The 23,578-nt window shown below is 49.6% G+C and overlaps 9 protein-coding genes across 9 annotated transcripts; 4 read left to right on the top strand and 5 right to left on the bottom strand.

Moving 5' to 3' along the window:
- Positions 1-72: 72 nt before the first annotated feature.
- On the bottom strand, positions 73-1,555 carry N7489_001855 (DUF1479 domain-containing protein; the record flags this gene model as incomplete). The annotated part of the gene is made up of 2 exons (XM_056707610.1): positions 73-1,239; positions 1,295-1,555. 2 exons carry the CDS (start codon positions 1,553-1,555, stop codon positions 73-75), a joined length of 1,428 nt encoding a protein of 475 aa, XP_056571912.1.
- A 1,005-nt stretch (positions 1,556-2,560) lies between these two features.
- Positions 2,561-3,624, top strand: N7489_001854 (uncharacterized protein; the record flags this gene model as incomplete). The annotated part of the gene is made up of 3 exons (XM_056707609.1): positions 2,561-2,612; positions 2,664-2,905; positions 2,965-3,624. 3 exons carry the CDS (start codon positions 2,561-2,563, stop codon positions 3,622-3,624), a joined length of 954 nt encoding a protein of 317 aa, XP_056571911.1.
- A 410-nt stretch (positions 3,625-4,034) lies between these two features.
- N7489_001853 (uncharacterized protein) lies at positions 4,035-5,769 on the top strand (the record flags this gene model as incomplete). The annotated part of the gene is made up of 5 exons (XM_056707608.1): positions 4,035-4,093; positions 4,149-4,228; positions 4,293-4,647; positions 4,705-4,933; positions 4,984-5,769. 5 exons carry the CDS (start codon positions 4,035-4,037, stop codon positions 5,767-5,769), a joined length of 1,509 nt encoding a protein of 502 aa, XP_056571910.1.
- Positions 5,770-6,391: 622 nt separating this feature from the next.
- Positions 6,392-7,356, bottom strand: N7489_001852 (Bax inhibitor-1 family protein; the record flags this gene model as incomplete). The annotated part of the gene is made up of 3 exons (XM_056707607.1): positions 6,392-6,989; positions 7,066-7,136; positions 7,204-7,356. 3 exons carry the CDS (start codon positions 7,354-7,356, stop codon positions 6,392-6,394), a joined length of 822 nt encoding a protein of 273 aa, XP_056571909.1.
- Positions 7,357-7,825: 469 nt separating this feature from the next.
- On the bottom strand, positions 7,826-9,560 carry N7489_001851 (uncharacterized protein; the record flags this gene model as incomplete). The annotated part of the gene is made up of 5 exons (XM_056707606.1): positions 7,826-8,248; positions 8,317-8,708; positions 8,765-8,956; positions 9,008-9,269; positions 9,348-9,560. The coding sequence occupies 5 exons, from the start codon at positions 9,558-9,560 to the stop codon at positions 7,826-7,828; spliced, it is 1,482 nt and encodes a 493-aa protein (XP_056571908.1).
- A 2,612-nt stretch (positions 9,561-12,172) lies between these two features.
- Positions 12,173-15,473, bottom strand: N7489_001850 (SPX and EXS domain-containing protein; the record flags this gene model as incomplete). Its single annotated transcript, XM_056707605.1, has 8 exons — positions 12,173-12,366; positions 12,404-13,265; positions 13,319-13,492; positions 13,542-13,685; positions 13,740-13,997; positions 14,038-15,267; positions 15,329-15,402; positions 15,461-15,473. The coding sequence occupies 8 exons, from the start codon at positions 15,471-15,473 to the stop codon at positions 12,173-12,175; spliced, it is 2,949 nt and encodes a 982-aa protein (XP_056571907.1).
- Positions 15,474-16,453: 980 nt separating this feature from the next.
- On the bottom strand, positions 16,454-16,980 carry N7489_001849 (DUF3759 domain-containing protein; the record flags this gene model as incomplete). The annotated part of the gene is made up of 3 exons (XM_056707604.1): positions 16,454-16,632; positions 16,709-16,843; positions 16,965-16,980. The coding sequence occupies 3 exons, from the start codon at positions 16,978-16,980 to the stop codon at positions 16,454-16,456; spliced, it is 330 nt and encodes a 109-aa protein (XP_056571906.1).
- Positions 16,981-21,366: 4,386 nt separating this feature from the next.
- N7489_001848 (alpha/beta hydrolase) lies at positions 21,367-22,146 on the top strand (the record flags this gene model as incomplete). Its single annotated transcript, XM_056707603.1, has 1 exon — positions 21,367-22,146. One exon carries the CDS (start codon positions 21,367-21,369, stop codon positions 22,144-22,146), a length of 780 nt encoding a protein of 259 aa, XP_056571905.1.
- Positions 22,147-22,620: 474 nt separating this feature from the next.
- Positions 22,621-23,064, top strand: N7489_001847 (uncharacterized protein; the record flags this gene model as incomplete). Its single annotated transcript, XM_056707602.1, has 1 exon — positions 22,621-23,064. The coding sequence occupies one exon, from the start codon at positions 22,621-22,623 to the stop codon at positions 23,062-23,064; it is 444 nt and encodes a 147-aa protein (XP_056571904.1).
- Positions 23,065-23,578: the final 514 nt, after the last annotated feature.

Below are 23,578 nucleotides of genomic sequence, written 5' to 3'. Positions count from 1 at the left end.
AGTTGTTATACACAGCTTTGAAACGACCTTGCAAATAGAAACTCCAAAAATGCCATCCCAACCAAGCAAATCTTAAACACCGAAACAGGCCTTATTGGCAGACCGGATAGCTTCCTTTTCACCCTCGCTCATGGCATCGGTGATCTCCCAGGGAGTGTTGCCTAGACCCATAGCACGCTGACCCTCCGGGCTCAGCGCCGACCAATCCATAGCACCCTTGAATCCGGACTCACCAGGTCCACCAGCACCTGGGAAATCCCACGGAGGTGAATAGTTCTGCGCAGCCTGACGCTGCTTAAGAAGGTATTCGACATTCATATCGCACAGCGGGGTAGCGGGAATGTACATCACACTGGAGTCCTGGGTACCACGGTGCTCCTTGTCCACTGAGTGAAGAGAATCGCAGTGCCAAGCGACAAAATCGCCAGGAGCAACTTGCGGTACTGATACCATAGTCGACTCGAGATCGAGATGCGGGTGCGTGACCGGGTTATACTCCTGGCAAGCGCCAGGTACGGAGCCCGGGAATGTAGCATCCAAGGCCGGTTTGGAGGTCTCGGGGTCGAAGAAGGGACGCAGAATGGTGTACGCTGTGCTATGGTTGATCATGGGGCAGACATGGAGCGAGCCCTCGCCGGGCTTGGTGTCTGACATGGAAAGCCAGGCCTGGAAGAACCGCAGCATGGAGCATGCTCCGGCACCGTTGTATAAGTCCATGTTGGCGTTCAGACGGTGTCGCGCATCCCAAGCGTCGTACTTCTCCCAGTTCCCTTCTAGGATCTTGGTGTAGACTCGAGAGTACTCGGGGTCCTCCCAGCGCTCGAGGGAACCGCCGTCAATGTGTGGACCGAGTGTGAATTTTGAGTCGCCTGGGTCGCGGATGCGGAGACGATCTCCGTAAGTGAGCGGGTGTGTCGTTGAGATTCTGCTGTCTGGGTCGGATGAATGCCACAGCTTCTGCATGAAGCGCTGGGTGTTGAGCATGTTGTCGTGGCCGCGGGCTTCGGCCTGCGATGGTGTCCAGTATAGCTCATAGACAGCTGGGGAGTCAGCCGGGAAGGCCTTGACTCTTTCCTTGTTGGTGGCCACATAGTCGCGAATCCGCTGCTTATACTCTAGGGCTTGGTCCCGCGGCATCACGTTGCGAACGACAACGCTGCCTCGGTGGCGGATCTCCTTTAATGCGGCATCAGACACCTTTCCAGAGATCACATCAGAATAATCAATTGATGGTATAATCTAATATTTGAATGTTAGTCTTATGCTCCGTATTGCGTGTTACATGTGCACATACGTCGCTACCCTTGGCCTTGATTTTTTGCACTTCTTCATCCAAGCTAGGAAGCAATCGCTCCCAGCTTCTTGTGATTGCATCCTTGTTCTTCTCAAAAATTCTCGCCTTCAGCTCCTGAAACCGTGCGGGGAGAGGTTCCGGCTTGTAGTCGGGCCTTAGGCTGGGGAAGACTGATGAGATATCACCGGCAGCCTTGGTTGTTTGGGCCGAGGTAGAGGCCGCTCGGACAGCGGATTTTGAAATAAATTTTGACACCGACATGGCTGAAATGAATTCAAGGATTGTATTTCAACTTTGCGGGGAACTGCACCACTTCTTTATATGTGTTTCGTGGGGAACACAGCATACATTAGTCCAGTCGGGATTATACTATAAACAGTAGTCGAGCCGCTGTCGGAAAGAGCGATGTGCCGGGTAAATTACTTTATTTGGGTAGTTACCCGACAACCGCCATTCGCCATGACATCAGTCTGCAAAGAACCATCCATAAGGCTAAAGGTGGCAATAGTAGAGATAACCTTGGAAGTTTTCTCCAAGCGTTCACAGTTTGAGGAATTCCGGGGCACGCCAAGTCGGCGTTTTTCAAGCATGGTTCCGGTAAGTAGTTACTTTGCGAGGAACACTACATGCCATACCACGACACCAACTGCGGCGCTTGAAGCTGTGCTGTGCTGTCTTACTCAAATGATATGGCCAATTGAAGTTATATGTGCTGCTGTTTGACTGCTTTGGCAGAGCAGGTCTACCGAAGATCTCCATATGAAGATACATATCTCGTAGAGCGTTCCTATGCTTGACAAGTATACCCTTTCAAGCAATTATCCGAAGGCAATCCACCTGGTTTCCACAGTTTTCACTAAAAGCCGAAGGCAGGCGTACCGAGCCCTACTCTAATGTCCCACTTACGGAATCCCGGCATATACAAGCACAGTTTTAAGTCGAACAATGTACGTACATAGATATTATCGTATATGTAAGTGAGCAGGATAATCCCAACAAGTGGGGAACTGATGCCAGACGACCTGATGCCCAAGGAAATAGGAAATGTACTGCCATTGGGCCCATACGACGTACAGGAATCTCGGCCGGGCTCGGTCCAGTTTCCCCTCGACGGTTAAGTGCTCTTCTACCCCGCGAGGCCTAAAAATGGGGACGGAATGCGCTGCAAAAGACCCCGAGCAAGTTCCACAGGTCCATTTCCTGCATAAAAGAGAGCAGAACCCCCTTACTGGAAGCTGTAACCCATTAATCGTCAATACTCTAAACATGGCTCTCTCGGTGAAAGGAAGATCTGCTATTGTAACTGGAGCTGGTTCCGGTATGTCTCTTGTATCGTGCATATCACACAGCTAGCTTACATTGTAACCAGGTATCAACCTCAGTTTCGCCAAATTGCTAGTGGAAAACGGCTGCAATGTCCTAATCGCAGACCTGGCCTTACGTCCCGAGGCGCAAGTGCTAGCCGATAAGCACAAGACCGGCCCCGCACGAGTGGTCTTCCAAGAGACTAACGTGATTGACTGGGTCCAGCTCGAGCGTATGTTCGAGGTTGCGGAGAAGGAGTTCGGCGAAATTGATATTGTTTGCCCGGGCGCGGGAGTCTACGAACCGGTAAGACAAATGCAATCCCGACAAAACTACAGGACTAACTACAACTACAATCCATATAGCACTGGAGCAACTTCTGGCGCCCACCTCACTCACCTGAAAGCAAGGACTCGCCCTCTGGCGGTCGATACGCTTTAGTCGATATCAATGTCACCCACCCGATCCGCACGACGCAGCTAGCGATTGCTCATTTCCTGAACCACCGTACCAGCGGCCGTCCGAAGCATATCGTCCATATCTCCAGCATTGCAGGCCAAAATGCAAATCTCGCAGCCCCGATCTACTGTGCCACGAAACACGCCATCAATGGCCTCGTACGGGCGCTTGCCAACCTCGATAAGGAGCTTGGGATCCGAGTCACGGCCGTTGCCCCGGGTGTCATCAAGACCCCGCTCTGGACCGATCATCCGGAGAAGATGAAGATGGTTGATGACAGTTCTGATGCGTGGGTAACACCCGAAGAAGTAGCGGAGGTGATGTTGGCGCTTGTGCAGCAGGAACAGGTGAGCGAGATTATCGGGGACCGGTCGGGTCGTGGGCCGCAGTTCAAGGTGAGCGGAGGTACGATCCTGGAGGTGTCAAAGACAGTGCGAGCTGTCGGTCAGTTTAATGATCCAGGACCTGGTAATCGGCCTGGAAACACGGCGTCGGATCACCGTGCCGTTGAGGAAGAGAGTTATCAACTCCTGTCGCAGAAAGGATGGGGATTGCCAAAGCTATAATAAGTCCAAAGCTATAATTAGTGTCAGATTGTCAGATTTTCTGGATAATTGGATATATAATCCGACAATGATTCTAACATCACAAGTCTTAATTGCGGTTGTAGTAAATGTAGGAATGCAAGGTGTTTCACTTTTTAGGTAACAAAGGGTCCGAGGAAGCGCCGGTCATGTGTCATCCCGATAAGTCTTGGAAATTTGGAAGCTTTCAACTGGCCGTCTTTCCCTCCTTAATTCCTCCCTGTTATTTCCCATTTTTCAGAGACCTTTCTTTTCAAAACTACTACACTCCCTCTCTTTACTCCCTCTCTTTTGGTTTGATCTCGGCCCCGCTGGTAGCGGCCGTTAATTATGCTTTGCGCGCCTATCTTTGACCGATAACACCATTTCCGCCACAGATAACCAATATTAGAATGGAGGAGGCTGCGATCGGGGTTAGTCCATCTGGGGGGCACCAGAATTTGCTGTGGAGGTAGGCTGGAACATGAATTCTTGATGTTGATGGAAGCTAATTCGGATTCCATTAGGCGTGTAGCCCGCGGAAGACCTGGAGATGTCGTGGGTGAGGCCAGCTGGTCCAGTAGCGTGATCAATCTGGTCAATACCAGTAAGTGCGAGGAGGCGCACAATGCATTACGGTGCTCCGATTCTGATATATTTTCTCACTGCAGTCATCGGTGCCGGTGTGCTTGCGATGCCCCTCGCCATCTCCCGTATGGGAATCGTCCTCGGCGTCTGCGTGGTTCTGTGGTCTGCAACCACCGCAGGGTTCGGCCTCTACCTGCAATCGCTATGCGCGCTATACCTAGACCGCGGAAGCGCCTCATTCTTTGCGCTGTCGCAGTTAACATACCCCAACGCCGCCGTGGTCTTTGACTGTGCGATTGCGATCAAATGTTTCGGAGTCGGCGTGAGCTATCTCATCATCATTGGAGATCTCATGCCGGGGGTGGTACAGGGCTTCGTCGGCAGCGAGCCAGCATATGATTTCCTGGTGGACCGCCATTTTTGGGTTACGGCTTTTATGTGCGTCGCCTTGTGTATTGTGCCGAGCTGAGGGAAGTGCTGACCATTCCATTTTAGGTTGATCGTGATTCCCATTTCCTACCTGCGCCGTTTAGATTCGTTGAAGTATACTAGTATTGCGGCATTGGTGTCCATGGCCTATTTGGTTATCTTGGTTGTGTACAATTTTATCCTAGGAGACACTAAGGAGGATCGAGGCCCGATTCGCGTGGGCCATTGGGAGGGTGCAATTCCGACTCTCAGCAGTCTGCCAGTTATCGTCTTTGCGTTCACTTGCCATCAAAACGTACGTCTCCGAGTTGTGGCCCGTCGGTCCTTTTCTAACAAACGTTCCAGATGTTCTCCATTCTCAACGAAATCGGCAATAACAGCCATTTCCGCACAACTGCCGTGGTTTTTGCGAGCGCCGGTAGCGCAGCTGCAACCTACATCCTCGTTGCCATCACCGGGTATTTATCCTTTGGCAATAGCGTAGGCGGCAATATCGTCGGCATGTACCCACCAGGCGTGTACGCAACGATCGGCCGCGCCGCAATCGTCATGCTAGTAGTCTTCTCTTATCCACTACAATGCCACCCGTGTCGAGCCTCAGTCGACGCTGTTCTAAAATGGCGCCCCAAGCCACAAATCATCGGCACAGAGAGTTCTCCAAACCGACACCCACTGCTAGGCCCGCGCGGAAACCGCACGCCAGAGCCAATGAGCGATCTGCGCTTCTCCGTTATCACAACCACCATCTTGGTCCTGAGCTACCTAGTCGCCATGACCGTGTCCTCCCTTGAATCTGTGCTGGCATACGTCGGGAGCACCGGCAGCACGAGCATCAGTTTCATTCTCCCAGGCTTGTTTTACTACAAAATCTCCGCGCCCGACTCGCCTGCCCACCAGGGCTTAATGAAAGAGGACGATGAGGCAGAGGATGATCTCTCGGAAGATGATGACTGCGACGAAGGCGAGGGTTCCCTTGCTCGCTCATTGACCGAGAGTGGCCTTCTGCTCCGTGGCACCCGCCACTGGCGCAAGGCACTGCTTCGCCGACTCAGCCTGGCATTGGCTCTCTACGGCTTCCTCGTCATGATCGTGTGTCTGGTTACGAACACCTTCTTTACAACCTCGCATTAATATGCCCCTTTCCTTTCTGCATAAAAATCCTCTTCCCCTTGTTGTTGGCCTAGGCCTGGTCTTGTCGTGATCTGCGAGCCTGCCGTATACCGTCTGAGGAACCTTTGTTCCTCGGCCTTTTCTTGCCCGTTCCACCAGGCTCATTTCTCTTTGCATATTCTTTTTCCTTTGCGCGTTGCTCTAGATGTTCGCCGTGGTGTCTACACTATTGAGTATTGCTCTTTGCATGGTTTAAATTTCATTTGATTTGGGTTGTCCATGCTGGGCGTTTGGAGAATTGTATCTATTCTACTATCTATTTGACTCGGTTGCTTAATTTTATATTGGTTGGCTGCTGATTACTTTGCTTCAGTAAGGAAAGAAAAGGGAAAATAGGATGCAGAACGAACTTATACGGAACAGACTTGTAAAGATTCAGATATGAAGGAGAAGTGTACAGTAGAAAGCAAAACAAGCAAGGCCTGATGTAAAGCAAGAAGACTCCCATCCGAAACTAGTTCTGAGAAGCACCAAAACCCAAGCCTGTTAGTCCAGCATTTCCTCGACGCCAGGATCTGCTAAAAGCAGGCAATCCAGGCAAGATTGTACGTATTCTACCAACCCTCCGAACTCCAATGCGTAATTAATTGTTGTTGTTGGCCCCGTTCAGAATCCGCAAAATGGACATGAACAGATTAAGCACATCAAGATAAAGCGAGATCGAAGCAGCAATCTCCTCCTCAACATGATAGTGCCGCATAACCAACTGCGTATCAACGAGAATATAACCCGAGAAGATAAGCGCACCAAGCACACCATAGATAATCTCAATAGTGCTGTTGAACGGGATGAACATAGCCACGAACCCGAACAGGATCATGAACCACAACGCGCCGAACAGGTACGGCATCCAGTCGGTGAAGTCGTACTTGGTCTGACATGCGAAGAGCGTCAAGGCGACGAATATTCCCAGTGTCAGCGCGAGCGCTTGCACAACTACCCTCGCGTCGTAGAATGATGTCGCCACGCTGATGGAGTATGCTTCGAGGATGGTGAAGCCGGATAGGAAGAGGAGGTTTGCTGGGTAGGACTTTCGCTTCCAGAAGGTTGCGAGCATGAAGCCCAGAGCGCCGAAGACGGAGATTATCATCAACCAGAAGTTGGACTGGATCCAAGTGCGGTAGGAGTCGTTGAAGAAGGAGATTGAGCTGAGGATCGTTGTGAGGAGGAGTTGAGCAGTTCTGGGTGCGTTAGTAGGAAGGTTCCTTGTATAAACCATGCGCTTGGGTCTGCGTTTGTGGATCGTGTTGAACTTACAGAATAGAGTACACCTTGCGCACGAATTGCATTCGGATGTCAATAGTGCCTTCGGCGACGGTGCCTCCGAACTAGGCGATTTTGTCAGCTTCCATCTTTTTGACCGGGTGTGGATCCTCCACATGGCGCAAAGCATACCTTGAAGTCATCGGGCATATTGTCACCCTCACTGCGAGGCGCTGGCTCCGCTGGAGCTGCTGTAGCCTGGTAGGAGGGAGGGGCTTGGGGGTAGGACGGCTCATCTAAGGAGTCCCGCTGAGGAGCGGGTTCATATCTGGTGTTTGCAGCCATAACTGTAAATTGGGACACGTTTGGTCTCTCGGCACTGGTATAGAGCGTTGGAATAGATCACCGACAAAGAGAGAGATGAGTGAAGCCTGGAGGTGGAGCCCCTATGATGTGACGGGTCACGTGTGATAAGCCAAATATGGGGGCGAACTGCTTACGTTTACACTTTGGTGGGCCGGGGTAGATGGACCTCGGGAGGTTGGAGGTCTATGAATGTAAAACAAAGAATATCTGAAGGAAAAGTGCCACCCTTCCGCTGAGAACACAAACTGACATCCAACATCCCAACAGCTACCTTATAGGTCTGCATCAATATTGATTTCAGACAATCTTAATACCTTAATTACCAGATATGAGGAAAGTCTCTGAATTGTATGACATTTCTAACACGCTTCAAATATATATGTAAGTACTTCTAATGCACTCGTGTAAGACATAGCAGAAAGGACTCCATCCTCTAGACGGCACCGGTCTATACAGAATTTGAATTGTCCGCACAGGACCAAGCAGCTGAACCGCCGTTCGCCTTATAGCTTTCCATGATGCTGACGACAGACCCGTATGTTCCCGCGATCATCATGAAAGTACCAATAACAACGACGAAAACACTCCAGCAAACCATAGCCATCCACCTCGGGGATCGGTTGATCTTCCCCTTGCCCCAGTTATCGTACAGCCACATGCAGCCCATGGGCTGGAAACACATGAATGTGCCGAGCAAAGCACCAATAAGCGAGACGAGACTGTCAAAGACGGGAATGGCGCTTGCAATGATGTAGGAAATAAGACCGACTCCTGCGGTGCAGCCGATCCACGAGCTCCAGTGCACCATGCTGTTGGAGGTGAGGTGCTTGGAGCCTCTAAGCGCGCGGACGAAGATGAATTTTGCGGGTAACTATGAGTATTGTGTTAGTCCATAATCGAGATAAAAAGACTGAGGGGACTGAGAGAGGAAGTGCTTACATGAACAAATAGCATCACAGTGACCAGAAGGCCGGGAATGGCAAAGCCATAACTGATCTTCTTCATAGTCACACCAGCGGAACCAAGTGCAGGCGAGGCGACGTAAGAACCGCAGAAATAGTAGACGACAACACCGATGGTAATGTAGACAGCAGTCACGGTGCCTTGGCAAATGACCAACGAGCGAGTATAGTATTTCGGGTCACGCATCTCCGATACGATGGAGAAGAAAGCTGGTGTACCGGCGTAGGCGAAGACCATCGAGGCCACGGCGGTAATGGCTTCGCTGAAAGTGGGATTGGCAACGAGCTTGTAGTCGGATACCCAGATTCCCTCTTGAGGGGCCAAGACCGGGCGGTCCTGAACGCCGACAGCGATGGTGACGATGAAGACTATAGTAGAAATCGGTTAGGGTTATGCTATTTCCTGCGAGGTCAGGGAGACTTACTCGCAATGAGAATACAAACCAGACCAATCCATGCTAGCCAACTGATTTTTCCGAGTGTTCGAATACTGGCGAAGGCAATTCCCGAGACGGCTGCAACAGCAACATAGGCGGCTGTGCATGTGGCATGGGTTGAGACGGCATTGAGGGCGATTGAGAGACCGAGCATTCCTGAGCCGGCGACGAAAATCCAATCTAGAGCAGGTTAGAAATGAGTCTATAATTGCTGGGATTGTAGAGACGTACATAGGCAGAATACAAAGCCGAAAACCTCACGACCGATCACACCAAACATCAAGAAACCTGCATCGTCGATTCCATAGACTGAACGATGGTTGAGCTTGAACACGCCGACCATGTAGTCGGACCACGTTGTAATGATGGCAACAACCAGGAGGCAGATGATGCCCGGAATGAGGCCTAATGTATCAAAAGCGCTTGGGATGGAAAGGACACCGAGGCCGATTTGACTCTTCATCATGAGGATCACTGTTCCTGCCCATCCTACCTAAAGAGGGTGTCAGTTTTGACCCAATTGAACTTCTTATGGAGAAAGAAAAAGAGAAAAAGAGAAAAAGAAACATACATTTCGGTAGTTAGGTCCTGATTCGGTGATTTCTCCAAACACATCATCGTGGTTATGAACGGGACTAGTATGGATATCATCGAGACCCTCAAGGTCTTTTTCTTTTTCATATCCATCATATTGTAGAATTAGGGAACGGGGAATGTACGGCGGAGACAAAACTGGGTCTCGGAGTCTGCGGGACACGGCGCCGTTTATAACCTCTCTCCTCATATCACGGGCTGCCTGATATATGGGGCGCCCAGAAGGACAGATAAAAGGCTAGTCAATTGGAGTCAATGTAGGGAACGGTGACTCGCCACAATCCTTAGTAGTGTGGGTACTTGGGATATTCGCGCACATTATGTACTAGAATGGGGATCATACGCCGAGTTTCAGGACTAAAACTGCAGAGATCCACTTGAAACTGGGGAAATAATTAAAATTATTTTTATTCCACAATTGTACCATTGAAATATTGCAGTTAATCTGCCTGGTATGACGACAGGTACGTGGAGACCATGTGGAGAAGATCCTTTGGAAGAGAAAATGGTTGGACACCCAGGGATTTCTCCATCACTACCCCATGGGGGGAAACGCGGAGAAGTTTGGAAAAAGTGCAACCTTAAAACTACGTTGCAGAACGACTCTTCTCTGGATATCCATACGTATTTTAAAATAAGAGAATATACGTTCTATCTTATTCTTTTCGACCCTTTTTCCAAGCTTATCAAGGTTATCAAGGTTATCCTGATACGTTATCTCTAGAACCATTGCAAATTTTAACTTGCATTTTCGCTCAGATACGCCCGGTGAAACTGCCATTATCTAATTCACCAGATAAGCTGAAAAGCTTTGGCCAGTGTTCTACGTCAGCGTCGTACCACATTGAGGGGTTTTAAAGGGGAAAAAAGAAAAAGCAAAAAAAGAAAAGAAAAGTAAAAGAACAGGGGGCTTAGGGGGGCTTAGAGGGCTTTTCCAAGGTTTCTCTTGGCCAAGCCCAACCGCTTCCCGGTCCCTTGGCCGCTGAGGCATTTGCTTCCGTGACCGGCAACAGTACCCGGTCGCCACTAAAGGGAACTTTGTATATTGCAGATATCACAACTTACCTATTGTAACACATAATTCAGATATACCTTCTTTGGCATTGGTTGGAATAATAATATATATATAATCGCCCCTTTGGTCGATACGCGAGAGTGCGATCGTCGGCCCCCGGAATACCGAAATAGGAATCTGCGCATATGCCAACTACAGACCGTGCTGTGAATCTATATGAAAAAGATCAGGCCATATGTGCGCCCTGGAGTATCTCTACTCTGGAGGGAGTAACGGAGTACGAAGTCTCCGGAGACAAACCTTCCAATACGAACCCTATCCACCCTCTACCGCTGTTGTAGAGCTTCGCCTTTTTGGCTCAAACTAGCATATGGGGCAGCAGAAACGTTGAGAGACGGTACGGAGTAGATAGGATTCCAACGCTAGTTTAGTATGATCCACCCCTATCATTCCGTATGTTATACTCCGTCCTCCGTTCTTTCAATCGCATCTTCCAACCCTTGTCGGTTCCTGCTCCTAAGTTAGTTTCCCTCTCGGAAATGTTCTAGAAGAGTCCGTGAGATGCAGGATCCATGCATGCAGTTGCCTTCGAAAAAAAATCCTGCCGGAGATAGCCCCAACATGGGTGTCCTACGCTAAGACAAACTAAGTAAGATTGACCCCTACAGATACGACGTTATCAGTGGCGAAGATATGTCATTGAGGCTGGTTGATCAGGCCAACAGGAAATTCTAAATGCCTAACCCATCTGGATCAATCTTGCTCCTTCTCTTTCCCTCTTTCGCAACAGCGCACCTATGATTCCTTTTCCGCATCTCATCCCTCACATATCCTGGAGATAATCGAATCATTTTCTCTCATGGTATACCAATCACGCCCGTCGCTTCGATACCCTACTTTCACATCAAGGTAGCATTTTTCGCAGCACTGCTAGCATAAGTGTTATAGGCAAGGGGTATACAATCATACTACAGGACTGCAGCCCTGGAGACATACACCGCTAGGTTAACGGTAGTCTCAATGTTCGCCCGAAGACACGAAACTCGCCACGCAGGATCTGGGCACACCCGAGACCGGCCGATGCGAGACATTTAAGTTCGTGGCTCATCATCTGGCCCGGAACCACTTGCATCTTAGGAGGCGATTCCCAGACCGGGATCTCCAGGGGTTCGAAACTAGCCGGTCAAGACCGCATGTAGACAGACGACTTGAGTTTCCTAACGCCATAACCGTGCAAACCTTGCTCCTGCATCCGGTAGAGTTTTCGGAGAGGAGAGGAAGAGTAATGCGACTAGTTTGGCTGCCCGGGTCGAGGAAAAGAAGTGGAAGTGAGCGAACTACATGTACTGTCTATATTGGTACTCGGTAGCCCTACCGAGGATCAGCTGACAATATTTCTGATCCCAACAGTATTGTTGCGGACACTCGCCCGGTCATCACATCAGGCAATCTTTCCGTCCACGGGTGGCCCGGCGATGTGCATACCTGGAAGGGGCAGGAGCACGTACCAGGCGGGTCCCATCCCGAGGAAACAACTACCTAACCTACCTCAGACCGGACTCCGGCCACGTATCCGTTAGTGTATCTTATATTATGTGTGATTGCTGCGAAGAGAACAGATGGACATAAACCAATGTTAATATTTATGCATAGCAAGATAAGAAGTATATGCAAGTTACTGGAGATATCTATAATTTCACATTAGACAGGGCGACGGCCCCGTCCCGACGGGGCCGATAAAACAATATCCCTCGTGATCATTGGCACTGATAGACACCTCTTGGAACCTACTCGACAATGCGACCCATCGTATCCCTACGCTCCGGGACCGGTCTCGATGCTGGATCCTCATCCGTACTCACATCACCCTCATCGTCTTCGTCCGTACTATCATCGTCTCCGCCTCGGTCCATATCCTGTCCTAAACTCGCGCTGGACATGAAGTTTGGCAGACGTCTTCGCTCGAAATCCTGCGCGTGGGCTGAGGCCACGATCGTGCCGACCCGACCGATACCAACCGAGGGGGCGGCGGTTGCGGTTGCGCAGGCTGGACATAGAAGGTGTTCCCTGCTCGATGTCACCGGGCGACATGAAGGGTGTTGATGTTGAAGCGTTCTGCTGTTCTTGGAGTTGAACGTCTTCTGCTGAGCCGTCGAGGGGGTGTACAGCCGGGCAGGGGACGTCGTAGGGGAGAGGGACATCACGGGAGGCACGGAAGAGGAGGACGTTTGTGCAGTGCTCGTTTTCGACACGGAAGATGGACCAGACACCGCGGCGGCAGACTTCTGAAAAGGAGACTAGGAAGCTAAGCAGGGCGGACTGCTGTATATTCTTGATAAATACTGCGTAGAAGATCCAGTTGAAACGGACAAGCACGTCGAGCAGCATTGCGGCGTAGTATACCCATACGCGACGGAAGGCGAGGACATCGCGGAGCATTGGGTTCTTCGCGTATGGGTTGCCCAAACTCCAGTCCATGATTAGATCCCATACTGAGGTGTAGATGGCGTTCAAAAGGGCGAAGGTGATGAAGGAGGCTTGGAACCGCGTTTGGAGGTCGATGCGGTACATGCTGAGAGTGGCATAAAAGAGGACGCCAAATATGTACTTGCCCAAGTTCAGGAGGTGGGGGAATGCGTTCTTCGTGTCCAGGTATCGGCGTATACATTGGAAAGCTCGCCAGACAGAGGGAAGGCATTGGAAGAAGCCCAAGAGTCGAGAGTGGGAGGAGTTGCACTTGGGAGGGTAGTCCCAGTACGAGGCATATAGACAGAAGAAGAGCTCGATGTTCCCCATGGCATATGTCTGAGAACAGTACATGTCGCCAAGGAAGAAATCACGAAACTCGACTGGGTAGATTCCGGCAAGCAAAAGTCGCCACTAGATCGGTCAGATACGCTAATAAACAATAACATGGTGCCATACGGACTCACATTCGAAAAAGCAAACCATTTGCGGCTCCTGTGATAAAGAACACGGGCCGGCAAGAAAATAATAATGATCGTCAAGCCAATAAGAACGACAGGCCAGTAGATATACATATCGTTGTACCATGAGAAATTGAGCCACATGAATAGGCCCATCAAGAAAAGGAAGAAGGCAGGGATCTGTACTTGTCAGAATGAATCGAAGCTATTACCGGAGAACAGGGCATACCTCCAGCAACTGACGCCACTCCAGAGTGTGTCTACTATCGTATTCGAAAACAAATGCATGATTGATCTTCGACTTTGTCCAGATCATACAATCCAAGCAGAAGAGCAAGACGTGGAACACTATGAGGAAATACCCACCATATATCTGCTCAATTAGTCAATGAGGTCACACAATAGGCGAAAAGAGCCAAAAACTTACCTGGAGGAGATAACTGGTCTGAACATGTTCAGCGACATCATCGGAGCGGAGTTTTGACGTAGCATCAACCAAGCCCTTGATGGCAAACAGAGTTCCGCCCATCAACAAGAGACCGGAGCGGAATGTGTTTGGTGAGTAATCGCCAGATTTGTTGATTGTGTGACGGAGTTTAGAGACGGCGATTTTGCGATTACCGCGCTCAAAGTAACGGGAATACAAATCTTCGACCGCTACCATCAAGCTCTCAATCACTTCACTCTGCACAAAGGACGCTTTATTGACCTTTTCAGACATGTACCGGAGCGGGGGGGCGGGCGTTGACCGCTTTGTCGTATTTCTTGTTAATCTTCCGGAAGGCCGTTCGATTTAAATAGCCATATCCCTTGAGAAGCTCCACTCCGCGGTAGAACTCCTGCAACGCATGTTTGAGCTTGCGCTTGGCGGAGCGATAGGGCACTTCTTGACTATGTGGATCCTGCCGCCGCATAAAGTCCCTCCGGTTGGCAATGAAATCATCTTGGGGGTGCATGCCAGGAGTCGCCATCTGGGCCAGAGCTTCCGTGTTCTTACCGAAACGATTCTTTCCCACAAACGAACCCTTGATCCGACCGTTTTTGATTTTTGCGAATCCGTTGGGCCGTTGCTGTGTTTCGGAGTCATCGGATCGGAGGCCTCTCTTAGCAGCCTCGACCTCTTGCATGCGCTGATCTCGCATAATATGTAACTGCTGGCGAAGGACCCGCAGTTTCTCGGTGGCCTCTTGCTCTTTCATCACGTAAAACGTATCAATTTTGTGCAACTCGCTATCCAAGAACTCGAAGAACTCGTCCTGGCGTTTATCGACCTCGGCGCCAGCGCCAGAATCCAACTGTGGTCGTCTCCCACCAGGCTCTCCCTCCGCTGTGAACACGCGACGCAGAAGCTGTGATGTCCGGCTGCCAGACGGCACCTTTGTTAATGAATCGCCCATTTGACTCTGATAGCTCGTCCGTTCGTCCAATTGGGGCCTCTGGGCCGGTAATGGTTCTGATAAAGGGCGAGACGGTGAAGCCTTCGGTATGCCACGGCGATCCATGACCGGCGAAGGTGTCCGGAGGTTCCTGGGTCCGTCTGCAGTGTCCTCGTGTGGCAGATAGTCCTCGTCTGGGTCAAGTGCCGGGTCTGGAAGTTCAAAGGAGCCTACGTCCGAACCTGCGGTATGGTGTTGCTGTGGCGGCGTTGCGAGTATGCTCCCATAGCTACCAATATTTTCCGAAAACCGCGATCCTGGAGTGCGTAGCGGTTGTCGCTCAGCTTTCGGGACCGGCGTGGAGCGCGTTGATGGCGGATCGGCACCACTTCGCTGTGGCGTTGATGAACCATGGTGTTCTCCCGCATCGAGTTGTTTATCGGTATTGGAGGGCGTGAGAGATTGGGCTGCGCCGCGACTTTGCGGGGTGGTGGCGAACTGCCGATGGGACGGGACGAGGGGACTGCGGTTCGCCTTCTGGAGAGCTCGAGTAATGGCTTTTACTTTCTTTTTCCCGGTCTAAATAGTACATCCAGGTAAATACGGCTGTGACACATCAAGCATTGCGACAATAACCTACCTTGTAGTCGAGATACTTTGCCCGCCATTCGGGAACGAGTTCCTGTTCCAGCTCTCTGCGGATTGGGTCAGCCACTGGAATGTCACACAATCTCAAGGAAATACAAACTTGGCAAATTTCATCCTGACCAACAAGACACCGTCATTGCAGACGGGTTTGAACCTGGGAGTGACGGCTCTGATCCGAACATGAAATCCCACACAAGTGCGAGGGGTCGAAAGCTTGAGTGAAAGTAAACCAAAGCCTCGCCGCCACTCCTGAGAAGAGAAGGACGAATGATATAAAGAAGAATCCTTCGAAGAAAAAAAAACAAGTAAAAATTCCACGATGAGATCTTAAGCCTCGAGAATCTCCCCCAGAAAATCTGCAACGCCGCAAACTCTGTAGCAGAACCTATACTTTTGGCACGTGTATGAGCTCATCGGCGCTGGGCGCCTGGGTTATCAGGCAGGAAACCCACAATTGGTCAGCCTTGCACCTTGATTGGCTGAAACTGGACCCTCAGATCCACAAGGCCGGATTCTTGAAGTTTTGGGAATCCACGACCTGAAGAATATCCTCACTTCTTCCATACTCCAAGGCTTGTCCAGTCTTCAACCTTCCAATAATCTATCAATTTTCATACAAAAACAAAAAAAGAAATCAAGCACACAAGTCGGACGCAATTCATCATTAGCCTAACGACTGGTATCCGATCTAAGATACGACTGCAGTGGAATGCAGCCGGAATGCAGTCGGCGGGTTCTCATGGTGATGACTGGCTCGATAAAACCCCCCGGCATCCCTGTGAAAGCTTGGCGCATATTTCATATTTTCATTCCGACCGGATGTCTTAGAAGTACGGGGTACAAGGTAGGTAGACATACATAGCCCTATGTGTGTTGTATGCCCGTCGGAACTATGTCATGCAAGTTCGTGCATCATGCATACATACGACCTCGGGATGTGGATATCGATATCGATCTTGGGTTACATTGGACGCCTTGCTTTACCGCTCTTTCCAGGTACGAGGACATATTCACATTTGTTGATAGATCATATATGCCTTTCTTACTACACACGATCACGGAGGTGTTCATAAAACAATTTCATCATTCATCCATTGCCATCGTCGATACGAATGGCTTAGTAGTTGCCCCGCTCATAACGCTCCTCGTACATGTGCTCGGCGTTCTTCTTGGCGTGGTGATGGGCCTTCTCGCGGTCAACCCAGTCCATACCCTTGGTCTCGGCGAGCTTGTCGACTTCGCCACCGACGATGCCGGCGATAAGTTCCTTGGCAAAGGCGTGGCTGACTGGCTTGCCTGTTTGTTCAAATCCAAGTCAGAAGATTGGCCAATGATAGATCAAATTGGGAATGTCATGCGCTGTGTCACGTACCCTCTTTGCGCTCGTGGTCCTCGTAGGCCTTCATAGCGGCAAAGGAAGCGGCACCGGCAGCGAACTCGTGAGAGAACTTGCCCTCGTGATGCTCTTCGCCGTTGTACACATCCTGGTGCGCCCTCTCGGATTCGTCTGGCTTGGCGTCAGCATGGCTTTCACTTGCATGGCCAATGGAGTGGTCTTGGGATATCGCCGGCTATGCAGGTCGGGTCGGGCCCTGGTGCATGCAAGCAGCAAGGAAAGTTGGACTTACTCCAGCCCCGAGCCATTGTTTATATAGATAAAAAGGAGGGAAGTGAGAAAAAGGTTGTATAGTGATGGAAGGAAAGAAGAAGGACGTGGTAGCGGGGCGATGAGGGGATCTTATACCCACGCAAGAGACCACGGAATACTGTGGAAGGGCTACGTACTCTACGTTGTACTAAGATTCAGGAGTAGCTTTCTCCCCTCTGTCTCAACTCCGAGTTGCCCCACCATATAAACTGCGAGAATAGTGGCTTGGGCTTCCTTCCCTATAGCACGGTACGGAGTACTCCGTATAATGTATCATATTAATGCATACTGTAGAGTAGGTAGGTATATGCTGTCCTTACAAAACAAAGGCAATCCATTTACCATGCGCTGACTACAATCGTGACGATATGTATCTAGGCGGTTGTGCTATTTTAGTCCAAGTGTGGCTTAACGCCCCAGATGTCCCAGTACGTAATTGGTTTGAAGTGCCTAGATAGGTGAGCCGAGCCCACCCGCATTATATTAGAAGACAAATTCGACTCCAATTTCTATTAATACAAAGCACTTCTTAATATACCCTCTGTGAAGCCGGTGCTCATTACGTGATTACAAGGGTTAGACCCGACATTCCATCTTCACCGCCACTTTGCTCGTGGCTAGTGTTGCCGAGACTTATAAGGCGACGACAAGCCTTGAAGGGAAGCTTGGCTCGGCTAAATCAGGCTGATCAGTTTTCAACTGCGTAATGAGAACCGTATAATTGACCTCCATGGGAGCCTGCATCGTCTGTGTCATCTTCTTATTCGTCCATCCATAGCGGAGTAGGGCTGAAACGACCCATTCGGGTCCATCAGATCGGCGCGCTATTGGATATCAGTGGGACACGTACTCGTAACACCGACTGCGAGGGTGGGAAGTTGTACCCTGTACGGAGTATGTTCAAGGTGTTGAAAACAGCCCCGCCGGGAAGCGGGATTGGTAGCACAGCATAACAGTTGTATGGCGTAGCACGATTCTAACTGTGAGTTGGAAGGTTGGGGCAACCCCTGGACCAAACATCGGTACCGCGGACCCAAAAATCAGTACAGCTGAGATTCGGTAAAAGCTAAAACCGCTCCTGGCGGAGGTTATGATAGAAAGTCCTCCGTGTCCGTCACCGGCGGTCCTCACTGGTGGTCCTCCAATGAAGTGGTAGACTAGCGACGCAGTGATCCGCAGCTCCCAACGAAGTTGCCTTCTCATCGCCCGAGATATCCGACAATAACAACTACAATGTAAGCCATCTGCCACCCTCGCCAGCCACGGGTCAATACTATGAAAGTGTCTGGTTCGTGCGCTTGGGAGCGTTTCGATTCCATCGTCTGACATATCTACACCATACAATATACATTTAGTATATACCAGATTTTAGGCCACGGTCTCCATTTTCTCGATCGGGGTGCCGCCGCTTTATGAGGGCGCTCAGGGTTCTGCTCACTGAGTATTTCACAGCACAGGGTGATCACTCAGTGAGTACATACCTAGGTAGGTACTCAGGGTATGTGTAGTGATGTTCATATATTACTCAGTGGACGTTCGGAGTATGCTCAGTCAGAACTCAGGTCGTGCTCACTGGGTGGTAAAAAAATACTATTTTTGTGTACAAAATTGATAAAATTGAGATTCTCGAATATTACGCTTAAAATATCAAAGATAAACAGTTACTGGTTCCATAACTCAGTTGGTTAGAGTGTGGTGCTAATAACGCCAAAGTCGAGGGTTCGACCCCCTCTGGAACCACGTTTCTTTTTGCATTTTTTAAGTCTCAAGTCTTTCTATCCTTTTTAAAGATCAACCAAGTCAATTCCGGCTTGACTCCATGTCTTGTTGATGCAGTCAGGTAAGGCTTTCCCAGACTTCCCGGGGATTGACGTGGGAAATATGGCTCGATAGTACCTTGTGCCTTTGCCATTGACGTACGGTGCCTGGATTTAGTGAACTTAATCTTAATTATATGTAGGCAACGGCCTTTCTGAGCCATTGTACGCGGATAGCAAAATTTTTAGAGCTATACAGACCCAGCGCCAAGATCAAGTGGATAGCCGTAGCCCTGAAGATTGCCATATTTGAGCTATGATCTTTTACCAGATAATGTCTTGAACAATCAAACACATTCCTTTCTTTCAAGTCCGAGCTGGAATTGTAGCGACGTCTTGGCTTTGTACACACCGGAAGGGCGACTCTTGTTGCACTTATCTCAAATAGTGATGATCATCTTGTTCCAAAAGACCAGGCCTCAGCGGCGTTTGCGGAAAGAAGGGATTTATTATGATATCCCGTATATTACGAATACGCCTACCTAGTTGAGACAGGTAGGCGTACCTCTAGTATAAGGCTCCGGCGTCAAAGTAGGCGTTGAAGTGGATATTAGATTAGACATAAAGGAGCGTCTTCCTGGGTATATAGTGTCAAGCGGATATGGCCTTATTAGGCCCCAAACAGGGACCTTATATTTTGTAATAACTAGTGTCAGTATTTTGTCCCAATATAGAAAGGTTGATAGGCGCAGATATCTCGGCAACATTACATGATCTGGTTCCATAACTCAGTTGGTTAGAGTGTGGTGCTAATAACGCCAAAGTCGAGGGTTCGACCCCCTCTGGAACCACGCTTTCTTTTTTTGTTCTTTGCCTTTGCTCTATATCCTTCATCTTTGTCGGTATTTTTCCTTCTTATTCAAATGACGAAGGCATATATATATATGTACAATACTTTGGAGGGAGTATCGATCATAGATATAATTTGTTCCCCCTCATGTCATTGGCATCAAGTCTATGTAACCAAAAGAATATAACCTGTGTATGCTAGCGTTGCTATGAAATAAAAGTGTGGAACTGTCCGGGAATTACAAAAGAAAGGCAATTATAGACGCGTCTATATCTTCAGTTGATGAAACACTGAAAGTTGAAGCTATGAAGTCACCACAACCTTCAGTCGATGAAGATTATCTTTGCCAGGTTACTAGTTTGACATGGTATCGGTCAGTAGTTATTGTTTTCAGTTAATTTCGGGTTAAATATGATCAGAAATGGCATTGTAGCTTGAAGAAGCCTTCATCCTCGCACGGTCGTATGGACGCAGTTCTGCCAGGGTAGGTGGACGGCACTATAAGGCGCGAAGATCCATCTCAAAGCGGATCAAATTATATATCACTATGGTTCGAAATGTAATTTCCGCATCTTTGTAGTCCTATTCCCCAGCCCTAGCAGATGAGCATCCGCAGGCCTCTATAGGAGTAACTAGAGTCCTATTAACACGAGTAGTTGCTCCGAACTTGACCATTTTCAAAGGGGGTTGAAGACAATTACCTGTGATGGAGATATATATCACTTATGTCAAGAAACGCCTGAAGCCTCTATAGCGCCGTTTGTAGCCGTGATCTTCTCTCCGCTATCCTCGAACAGCTTTAACGACGGCCTCCACAGTAGTATCGATTTAGTGATACTAGCGTTTTATAAGGGATATTGCTAAGAGGTAGAACGTGGAGGCTGGTAATGTCAAAATCGACCGTCTGGTCTCTGGTGCTGTTGGACTGTCTTAAATGTGCCAGACCATGATCGTCAGTAAGGGCTTTTTTTTTTAGCGCAGTTTTCGGTTCCTCGTCATTGCATTGCTGCTGTTCTGATTGAAGATCTCTCTTTTTTTTTCGCCGCGCGTCGACCACTTTGCTTCTTTTTAAATAACAAAGATAAAAGAATATAGAGCAAAAAGCAAAGAACAAAAAACGAAATCGTGGTTCCAGAGGGGGTCGAACCCTCGACTTTGGCGTTATTAGCACCACACTCTAACCAACTGAGTTATGGAACCAATTATGATTATTTGGTGAATATTAAGTCATTAGCCTGAAGCCCCGAAATCACACAAAATCACAATTTCTAGATCTATGCAAGCCACCCAGTTTCAATTCGAACAAAACTACCTAGGTAGGACTATCCCAAAAAAACCCATTCGGGCTGCTATTTGGACCCCCACTCCACTCGCTAAACCTACCGAGGCCTCTTGCAGTAATTGTATTTACAATGCGTTTTCCCGGTAACAATGCAACAGTCCTTCACAGCGCTGGCAGTTAGGAACCATAGGTACTTCTATTACTATGTAGCCCCCTAGCAAAATGGAGTCACTAATGTTTCCTGCTAACCTCACCAGTCTACTCAGTGAGTAACGAGCGGCACGGAGTGAGCACGGAAGCGGAAGGGAAAGCCATCTCAAGCGGCCTAAAATCCGGTGTATACATATGTTGACAAGCTGAGCTCTACGCCACATTTACCGAATCACAGCCACACTCTTGAGACATTCTCTGAGCTCCAAGCTCCAAGCTCCACAAGCTCTGAAACCCATGTCAACTTGACTTGACTCAACTCTACGGAGTACCTAAATTCAGAATGCCCACCAAAACACCCACCCCATCCGACTTCCCATCTGAACTCACCGTCACCGTCACATCCGCCCCCTCCCCCACCCCTTCCAAATCCACATCCCCAGCCCCAAACATCCTCCTCCTACTTCACGGCCTCGGCGACACAGCCGCCTCATTCACAAAATTCGCCGAAGCCATCCGCCTCCCAGAGACAACCGTCGTCACCGTCCAAGGCACAGCCCCACTCCCCTTCGACCTGGGCGGCTTCCACTGGGGCGACGATGTCTCCTTCGACTCCGCGACCGGCGCACTAGACATGGACGCCGGCCTAACGCGCAGCACGAAGACCCTCGTGTCGGACGTTGTGCGCGGCACGCTCGTGCAGAAATGCGGGTACGCGCTGCGTGAGATTATGGTGCTAGGCTTCGGGCAGGGCGGGATGGCTGCGCTGGCTATTGCACGGGAGATCGGGCTGAAGGGAACTAGTAATGTCGGTAGTGGGGAGGTTGGTGCTCTCTCTGGGGTTATCTCTATCGGGGCGCCGTATCCTTTGTCGGGGTCTAGGGTCGGGGATAAGAATCGTACGCCGGTGCTGCTGGTTGCTGGGAGGGATTCCGTGGCTGTTTCGGACGAGGCGGTGCGTAGGACGAAGCAGGTCTTTGAGTTTGTTGAGGTGAGCCGGTATGCTAGGAAGGGGGATGGGATGCCGTCGAGTCGGGAGGAGATGTTGCCTGTTATGCAGTTCTTTGCGCGCAGGTTGCGGAGTAGGCAGGGTGTTCCGGAGGGGAGTATTGAGATCAGCTGAACATATGACATTACTTGTATATAAAATTGAAGGTTAGTTACCGATTTGCGTTTGTTGTATTGGATATCTGGGTGAGACATGGGGGTGGAGGTGAGCTGGAAGATGCCGCCCTGACACCTGGAAAATGAGTATGAGTACTTGATGGCCTCGATTGTAGGGAATAGACGTATCAATTATTAGTGATATCTGTCAACATTCTGTATGTCGTAGGACCTGGTGTAGTCCAACTAGTGGCATAATCTATCAAAGAGGGGTTACGGCGCCAATCGACAACGCACAATTGGTCGGGTTCTCGCGTCAATTTCGATCACATCCAAGTCATCTGATCTTAATACTCTTTAGTATAGGCTCGTTGCCTATAGAAGCTATGAGACCACATCTCTGAAATTAACTCCTGGGGAAGTTCTGCATACACACACAAAAGGGTACGTACCCTTAATCCTTAATATGAATTCAAGACTGACCGCGTAGAAGATGGCCTACAACCTCTCAATAGAAGTCTTCGGACCCGGCGATAGCCCCACACATCGATCGCACTGGGGCTTTATGATCAACAAACCCGGGAACCTGGAATTCGGCGATCTGCTCCAAGTCGAGGTCATTGATTCAGACAGGTTGTGGTACGGATTTGCGCCTCGGTACGCCACGAAGATCATCGACAAGGCGGCTGTGGGCATGTGCAAGATTGCCGATCTGACGTCCCAACAACGACACGATGTGATCAGGGTTATTGAGAAGGAGCCTGCTCCTAGGGATTCAATTGGACGGTGTCAGGATTGGACTTTTGATGCTTTGCTGTCTTTGGAGATTGAAGAGCTCGTTCCTTCTGGTACTTCTGCGTTCTGGAAGGGGATGATTGGTAGACCGGCACGAGAAGTCGCGGCAGCTTGTGGTACGCAGTGGACTGCATTTGCTTGATACATACGTTATGTGTTATGTTTTGATGACCTAGACGACGGCAAAGCCCTGGAAGACCGGAGGTATTGGCGAAGGGAAGATAATAGTATTCGTAAGAAATCATCTCGCAAATCTAGTGACATTATCATTCTATATAAAACCCCTACGACTTAACCATAATACTTTAGAAGCTCAATCAAAGCTGGGGGTAAATCCCTAAGTAGATGCTTGTTTCTCAAGCTCCGATCTTGGGGTAGGCTTTTTATCAATAAACAGGCGGGAAATGCGAGGAATAGCCTGTGTCTCTAGGCTGAACACGCTGGGTGTCCAAAAGATGACGTCCCTGACTCCAAACTGGAAATCCCGGGTCAAGATACTGGCCCAAAACCAGTCTGCTAGGATCGAGGCCATGTTCCACGGATTGACTGGGCCAAGATGATTCCTGCAGATGTCTCTCCCAGGGGCCATGGTACGCGAAGAACATATCGTCCTCTACGCTCCGTGAAGGGAAGACGTCATCATGCGGCTGGCCGAG

The sequence above is a fragment of the Penicillium chrysogenum genome (genome assembly GCF_028827035.1).
Source record: "Penicillium chrysogenum strain IBT 35668 chromosome Unknown utg000001l_segment0_segment0, whole genome shotgun sequence".
In the NCBI taxonomy this organism is placed as follows: domain Eukaryota; kingdom Fungi; phylum Ascomycota; class Eurotiomycetes; order Eurotiales; family Aspergillaceae; genus Penicillium; species Penicillium chrysogenum.
Note: the sequence above shows the minus strand (reverse complement) of the source record. Positions and strands in the feature narration are given on the sequence as shown.